This window comes from Zea mays, chromosome 1 (assembly GCF_902167145.1).
Source record: "Zea mays cultivar B73 chromosome 1, Zm-B73-REFERENCE-NAM-5.0, whole genome shotgun sequence".
NCBI lineage: Eukaryota > Viridiplantae > Streptophyta > Magnoliopsida > Poales > Poaceae > Zea > Zea mays.
The window spans coordinates 175,546,848-175,555,181 of NC_050096.1; the positions used below are offsets into that span (position 1 = coordinate 175,546,848).

General features: G+C 43.2%; 1 protein-coding gene across 1 annotated transcript; it reads left to right on the top strand.

Annotated features, from left to right (window-relative positions):
- Window positions 1–1,010: 1,010 nt before the first annotated feature.
- Window positions 1,011–7,460, top strand: LOC100280665 (methylcrotonoyl-CoA carboxylase subunit alpha). Its single transcript, NM_001371674.1, has 16 exons — window positions 1,011–1,551; window positions 1,836–1,957; window positions 2,051–2,198; window positions 2,370–2,507; window positions 2,609–2,704; window positions 2,846–2,905; window positions 3,280–3,372; window positions 3,499–3,610; window positions 4,143–4,247; window positions 4,328–4,464; window positions 4,906–5,131; window positions 5,219–5,382; window positions 5,813–5,926; window positions 6,021–6,263; window positions 6,350–6,445; window positions 7,092–7,460. The coding sequence occupies exons 1-16, from the start codon at window positions 1,168–1,170 to the stop codon at window positions 7,107–7,109; spliced, it is 2,256 nt and encodes a 751-aa protein (NP_001358603.1). The 5' UTR covers window positions 1,011–1,167; the 3' UTR covers window positions 7,110–7,460.
- Window positions 7,461–8,334: the final 874 nt, after the last annotated feature.

An 8,334-nucleotide genomic window follows, 5' to 3' on the forward strand; every position in this document is an offset into this window, starting at 1 on the left:
TCTAAAGGGGGATTGGGATATAAAATTCGGTGAGGGATAGAGAAGGAAGGACTAAGGAGAAAAAAAGAAAAATTAGCTCCTCAGTCTATTGGAGAAAGATGGGGGTAGAGAAAGAGGGAAAATGGAGAAGAATAGAGAAATTTGAGTTGTATTGCCTCGGCTAATGATCACTATGTAATCAGCTCCTCCTTTATTCCAATTTTAGATCATCACTATTTAGACATATATAAAAACATATACAATTAGTGTATGAATCCAATAAAATACTAAAATAGATTTTAAATTGGAAAAGATACCATCTGAGCTCTGAGGTACGCAGGCCTGAGATTAGGGATGGCAACGGGGATTTCCCCGTCGGGGAATGGCTTCCCACCCCCGTCCCCGCGGGGATAAAAATTCCCCGTCCCCGTCCCCGCGAACGCTCACGGGGGAGCTTTTTCTCCCATCCCCGTCCCCGTCGGGGAATTTATCCCCGTGGGGAACCCCGCGGGGAATCTGTCTCTGCTAGAAGTACAATATTTAAAGATAAATTTAAATTGATTGTATCAAATTAATACAAATTTAACAAACAAGATTGAAAATTACAAGAGATATCTACTTTAGAGTTTAGTTTTCTATTTTATAACATGTCATGCACTGAGTTCTTACTATAATTTTAACAAGTAAATTGACTAACTTGGATAAAATAGTTTCGTGGGGCGGGTACACGGGGAACGGGGACGGGGGATGGTTCCCCGTCCCCGTCCCCGCGAACCCGACGGGGATTAAATTTCCCCCATTTAGATCCCCGCGGGGACTAAATTTGTCCCATACCCGTCCCCTAATAGGGGAATTCCCGCGGGGAATCGGGGATCGGGTCCCCATTGCCATCTCTACCTGAGATGCTCATCCGCCCTTCCTTCTCGGCACGCTCGCGCAGGAAGGCTGGAGAGCTACGGACGGCCGACGGGAACAAGGAGAGACGTCGCGGACTCGTCTGACCAGTCACCGCCCTTATCCAGCGGGACCAACCCAGGCCCACACTGACGACGCCCCCCATCTCGCATCTCGCGTACTATTTCCACAATTCCACCGACCCGTCGTCGCGCCACTCCGTCTTGCTCAACACCAGTCACCACTGCTCTCCAAGCCTCCACCAGCGTCCAGCCGAACCATCGCCACCGCAGGATGGCCTCCCGCCTCCTCCTCCACCTCCACCTGCGCCGCCGCGGGCGCGGGATCCCGGGCTGCCCCGTGCCCGCGCTACCCCTCCACGCCGCGCGGCTCCTCTCCTCCTCCCCACCAACCGCAGCTGCGGCCTCGTCGTCGGCGGCGGGCGGCGGGGGCATCGAGAAGGTGCTGGTGGCGAACCGGGGCGAGATCGCGTGCCGGGTCATGCGCACCGCGCGCCGCCTCGGGGTCGCCACCGTGGCCGTGTACAGCGACGCCGACCGCGGGGCGCTGCACGTGCGCGCCGCCGACGAGGCCGTCAGGATCGGCCCGCCGCCCGCGCGGGAGAGCTACCTCAACGCCAGGGCCATCATCGAGGCCGCCCTCCGCACCGGCGCCCAGGTCCGTCTACCAACCCCTCCCCTGCCCTGCCGCCCGTCGCTGTCTCGCTCATTATTTTCCCCTACTTTGCGTCTGGAGCCGCGTGCCCTGCCGTGTCAGTGCCACACACACCGATCGTTGGTCGTTGTCGTTGCTCACTTGCTCTGTAGAGATAGCTCTACTTTACATTAAAACGAGTATCCCCCGCCACACGCACACGCTGTAGCACGTAGGCGAGTCGTAGGGAAGTGTGGAAGTGGAGAACAGTACGAAAGTTTAGTATGCCATGAATTTGCTTTGTGCAGGCTATCCACCCGGGATACGGTTTCCTTTCAGAGAGTGCTGATTTCGCGCAGCTCTGTGAAGCCGAGGGGCTCAAATTCATTGGACCACCAGCATCTGCAATCCGAGACATGGGCGATAAGAGGTAAAACATCTTCTTGTCTGGTGTGCTTACAGATTGTTCTGTTTTGGCTCTTGTTCAGAGCAGTGCACACTGAACATAATTTGTAAAATACAGTGCATCCAAGAGGATCATGGGTGCTGCTGGCGTGCCGCTGGTTCCAGGGTACCATGGGGCTGACCAGGACGTTGAGCTGTTGAAACTCGAAGCGGATAAAATCGGTTATCCTGTTTTAATCAAACCCACCCATGGTGGAGGGGGCAAGGTGTGCTAAACTGTTTCTCAGATTGTCTCATGCATGGAGAAGTTCTTATTATGATTTGCTAGGCATATAGCTTTCAAGTGTTCCAGAGAAGCCTGCTCTGTAGCTGCATGACCTATCTTATGTGTGTCTTGTGTGTGTGTGTAACCTTTTCATCCTATATCCTTTCTTAAGGGGATGAGAATAGTCGAAAGGCCTGATGAATTTGTGGATTCTGTACTGAGCGCTCAACGGGAAGCTGCAGCATCGTTTGGTGTAAACACACTATTGATTGAGAAGTATATTACTCAACCAAGACACGTAGAAGTCCAGGTAAGATTCAATTGATATTGGACCTGCCACAGTCCTTCATACAATTGGAAACCTGCAGTAACTCTTTGTTGTCTTCCCTTGTACTGCATTAATGTTTGAAGGTATTTGGCGACCAACATGGAAATGCGATATACCTTTATGAGAGAGACTGCAGTCTACAGAGAAGGCATCAGAAGATCATCGAGGAAGCTCCAGCTGTAAGGATCTGTTATCCAACAAAAACCTGGAGCTTGCTTGAAAACATATTGAGGAAGCTCTAAGGATTTGCTAGCTGTTTGTGCCCTGAATTTTACTTCGATAGAATAATCGATTTAGTTGTCTGTTTATATATTGTGCAGCCAAATGTGCCAGCTGAGTTTCGGTCTCATATTGGTGGAGCTGCTGTATCTGCAGCAAAGGTGAATGTTTCTGAACATTAGTATATGCTTAGGAGACAAATTTGTTGCTCTCAGTTCACTATTGTTAGTTAAGATCTTTTCATTATCTACCTGCCAATTTTTTCGCACCAATATAGAATGACAAATGTGCAAGCAATTTGCTTCACATGACTGCCAGTTCAAAGTTATATGTATTATCTAATGGATCATTTTAGTAGACTTTTTTTTTCTAATAATACTCAACAGTTGGCAAGCTACCTATCATTTTTCATGCTATCTGTCATAAAACAAGTGGTTCTTTCTTTGTTTTCTCTGTTGATATGTTTTTAGCAGTTATTCTGTTTAATCCTTCTGTTTCACATATAGGGTCATTTATTGGATTGTTTGTGTTGAAGGCAGTTGGTTACTACAATGCTGGAACAGTGGAGTTTATTGTGGACACTCTTTCTGGAGAGTTCTACTTCATGGAGATGAATACTCGACTCCAGGTAATATATCTATGATAATAATCTGATATGATTAAGTACCTTGGCATTTCTTTTTGCATGGTACTTCATTGATTTACTTGTTAAAATTCTAAAACACAAAATCATCTTGTGAATCAATCTTGGAAGGTTGAACACCCAGTGACAGAGATGATTGTTGGTCAAGATCTTGTGGAGTGGCAAATACGTGTTGCGAATGGAGAACGACTACCATTATCTCAGGAGCAGGTTCCATTAAATGGTAAACCTTAAAAATAACTCATTGTGTTACCCAAAAAATTCACTGTTGATTCCTGATTGTCATGTTGCCCCTCTTAGCTACTATAGGTTGTTCGCATCATGAACAGCATTGTGAATCTTATCTAGTTCTATAATTTGAAGATACTGCCTTTAATTATTAGCTTAACAGTACACTGTAATGCAACTAATTGGATACATTTTGGTACTTGGATTATCATGGTATTCTGCTGTTTTTAATGCAAACTGGCTCTAGCCTGGCTGGCTAGCTCATTTGAGAGTGGGGTCTATATTCCTTTTATACAAGCGTTTTTTCCAAACATTATCACTTCATTACTTGTACCCAAGTATCCATTAAGACATTTATTTATGATTCTGAAAACTGAACTGCATGCTGCTATTGGTTTATGAATAAGAAGCTCACAATTATTTTGTTTTCCTTTGAATTGGCTTATCTATATTTGCATATGAGCCTTCTAAACTTATAGCGCCACTCATCCAGATTACTTCTTAACTACTGCTTTGCTTTGATATAGGACATGCATTTGAAGCACGGATATATGCTGAAAATGTTCCAAGAGGGTTTCTCCCTGCAACAGGAACCTTACATCACTACCGACCAGTCCCTTCTGACCCAACTGGTGAAATATGGACATACCCTATGACCAATTATATTACTAGTTACATTTCAGTGTTGCACAATTAACATATTCTTCCTCAGTAAGAGTTGAAACTGGAGTCGAAGAAGGAGATACCGTCAGCATGCATTATGATCCAATGATAGCCAAACTTGTAGTATGGGGTGAAAGTCGCACGGCTGCACTAGTCAAGCTAAAGAAGTGTTTATCAACCTTTCAGGTATAAACAGTTCATCAGAGTCAATTCATTTCTTTTAATGTATTATCTTTTTACATCTTTTTGCTTACCTACAAGGTTATCTGTACAGTGACCCTTTCACGTTGATATAATTTTAGTTGTCTTGAAGAACTTCACAAATGTAGGCACGTTATGAGGGAATCCAATTGTGTAAGATGTCTATGCTAGTTCAGTTCAAGAAGTGTCACTAATCTTTATGTTTTTTCTGATATCCTCGTTCCATACAAAAAGTTGGCATAACCCCTTTCTATGAACTAAAGTTGTACATGAGTCCTAAGAAGTTACAGTCTGTTGTTGATAGACCAATATTGATTTTGTATGCATAAATAGTACATCAAACTTTAGAAGTGTAGAAGTACAATCACAATACTGTCATTTTTTTATAATAACCTCCCTGCCATGCCTTGGTTAATGAATAAACAGATTGCAGGTTTGCCAACCAATGTTGATTTCCTCCAAGAACTCGCAAGCCACAGTGCCTTTGAAAAAGGCCTAGTTGACACTCACTTCATTGAACGTTATAAAGATGACCTTTTGAGTATTTCTACAAAGTCCTCAAAAGAATCTCATGGTGTAGCTGAGCTTGGTGCAATTTTGGCTGCTGCATGCATTTGCAAGAAGGAACACATTACATCTAAAGAATCACTACGTATGTCCGACCTACCATTTTGTTTTTTCTTTCAACAATAACATTGCTAATTTGACCTGGTAACGACATATGCTATGTGCTTTTCAGGAGCCAACAAGTCACTATCTGTATGGTACAATAATCCACCTTTCAGGATGCATCACTTTGCTAGGCATCCCCTGGATCTTGAGTTGGAAGAGAATGATGGATTCAGTGAGAAACTTCTTAAACTGTTCATTACTCATAAGTTTGATGGAAGCTACTTCATCGAGGTGATTACTATATATAAGCACATACTACTTTTCAAGCTTTCACATACATTTCTGTATTTGATCTTGAGCTGATGGAATCCATGTCAACTGCATAATCGGCACAAACAAACATCATACATTTTATGATTAATCTAGCAAACCAAATTGATGTGCCCAATCTGATATGTCTTCGCATAATTGATTGATTGTCAAAGCAAAGAATATTTGACAAAACAAATCAATGGCCTACATAGTGAAAGAGTGTATTTCTAGCCTCACTAGAAATAAAGTCTCTCTGTCGAGATCAGACACAGGAAAGTACATAAATATGATGATGTATGTGTCCATGGCATGGCTTCAAAACCAGGAGATTAATCAAATGGACTTTAGCAATGTAATACACTTCATCTGTCAGTTGATATCTTACTAATTATATTTCTATCTTGATCAGACAGAAGATGGCACTTCTGGTTTAGATGTCAAAGTTGATCACAAGGGTGACCACGATTTTCGTGTGGATGTTTCTGGTCTGCAAACTGATGTGACTCTAGCATCTTATTCAAAGGTTTACCTGATACTTTGGTCACAGTGAACTGAGGTGTAGATAATCCATTATATCTGTAATTCCTCCACCAAGTTCCTCACCTCGTTTCTTGCAGGGAAACAGCAAACACATACATGTCTGGCATGGGAATCATCACCACCATTACAGACAGACTGTAAGAGCTGAGCATGCAGTTGAAGATAGCTCCCAACCTAGTCATGCTTCTGAAGGGAAGTCGCATCCAAAAGGGAGTGTTCTGGCACCGATGGCTGGCTTGGTTGTGAAAGTTTTGCTTGAAGACGGGGCTCAGGTGGACGCAGGGCAGCCTGTCATGGTTATGGAAGCAATGAAGATGGAGGTCTGGAATAAATTTTTTTCATGGCTATTTCTTAAGTTTCGTCAAACTTCAACTAATCCTAAATTTGCCTTCTCTACTCTTTCCAGCATGTTGTGAAGGCGCCTCGTGCCGGATACGTGAGTGGCCTGAAGGTTACTGCAGGCCAACAAGTTTTTGACTCCAGTGTCCTTTTCACAATCAAGGTATGTAGTGCTTTTTTTTTAAATACAGTATCCTGAAATCTTGCAGTTTGCCTCTCTCTGTTTTTTTGTCACAACGAAGCTATTGCTAAGTCTCATCATCATTAGAGGTAGACCAAACAGCAATCAAACTTATTCGAAGGTATCCAACTTAGAGAGTATCTAAAATGAAAGGAAAGAAAGTGTAGAAGTGAGTGGCGGAAATTAGAACATTGTGCTGTGCAGCATACTAAGCATCTGCAGCTATGCGCCCTCTGTAGCGTAGCAGCAGCAAAAGGCGGCCTTTTGCATTGATTTGCTACCTTCTGAATATATTTTAGCGGTCTATAATGGTTTGAAACAATAAAACGGTGTTCAACCGCTCAATAGCCATTTCTGGGGAAAGCAAGCAGTTGCAGCAATGTCTATCTGTTAAAGGAGAGCCTTTTACTATCTGTGGTGGAGTTGTTGCTTCAAACGGCCCCACCAAACTGGCCGCGACCTTTTTTTATTTTTATGTAGAGAGCAACGTTTCGCACGTTCCTTGTGTCAGCTTCTCATGGAGTCATGGATGGAATCCCTACGACTAGAAAAGTTGTGTTTCCTTCCTTCCAATGCAGTCCTAGAACTCAGCTGAAATCCAAATGCACCCCTTTTTCCAAATTTTCAGGACAGCTCTGCAAACTGAGATGGAGCGATCACTGCCCTAGAGTAGTTGCACTGCAACTGCATCAAGCACCCAGCGGATGCTCGTCCAGATAGAGAAGCGAAGGAAATAAACTGCTGGGTTCGTCTGCGGGCAATCCAATCCGGCAGGGCAAGCAGACGGCGCATGGTGTTTCCCGGCTTGATGCGAATCCATCATCCGCCGCAACAATTCCATTGCGTAGTGTACACGAACATGAAACTGTACCACGCTGAGCAAGAGGAATTCTTGTTTGATTTGTGCAATGAAATAAGTTGATTCCATCACCGTTCCATTTCTCATAATTAGTAATAATAATGAATAATTAGTAATAATATAATGAGGAATGTGTTTATTTTACCAATTTTATGGAATGGACTCGTGATGTATCACCTCATCTAGAATCAATTGATTCTTTAAACCAAACACTCTCTAAGCAAATGAGATCAGTTCTATGTACCACGCTGGATAGGGACGTTGAGAACCGTGACCGAAGGATCAGTCAAATAACCAACTGAGAGCATCTCCAAGAGAATTTTCATTTTTGATTCTCTATTTATCTTTTCATAAAGATTATACTCTATATATAGCATCTTCATTCCAACAGATTATCTATCTAGTTTGATTAGTCAGGTGGCTAGCCAAATTTGGCTAGTGAGGGAGTCAATTTGGAGAGTCGGATAGTTTGGCGAGTCAGATAGCTAGTGTGTTGAAGAGTTATTTTGTTGTTGAATAGCTAAAATTTAGCTTGGTGAGCCATTTAGCTACTCTCTTAGAGATGCTCTGAAGAAGCTGTTGAAAGAGTTATTTTTTTTCTCGCTAAAATCTATTACTAGCCATTAGAAAGGATACAGAAAATCTCTTAAAGCTGCTCTTAGATAAGCTTTGGCTACTCCATAGGAGCTACAAATTTGACTCCTCCCAAGCACACCCTAATGCTACATAAATATTTCCTAAAGCTACTGAAACTGACCACTGCATTCCTGAAAAATTGACACTGCATCAATGTACCAACAGAGGCCAGATAGTTGTTCTCGAGTCCATGTGAATTGGACAGTTGGGACTAGGCTTATTGCATAGAAAACAACAGCTAACAATCAAATACACAAAGTTAATAAACCAGTGTAGAGATGGCAATGGGTAAATACCCACCGGGTATTACTACCCCATACCCATACCCACGACACAAAAATAATCTCATCGGGTCACCCATATACACTGGCGGGTA

Excerpts from the sequence above, each read along its gene's own strand:
- LOC100280665 (NM_001371674.1), top strand. The coding sequence starts at position 1,168 with ATGGCCTCCCGCCTCCTCCTCCACCTCCACCTGCGCCGCCGCGGGCGC. Across the intron at positions 1,958-2,050 it reads CGAGACATGGGCGATAAGAG|TGCATCCAAGAGGATCATGG; the intron begins GTAAAACATCTT and ends TGTAAAATACAG. Across the intron at positions 5,132-5,218 it reads TACATCTAAAGAATCACTAC|GAGCCAACAAGTCACTATCT; the intron begins GTATGTCCGACC and ends TGTGCTTTTCAG.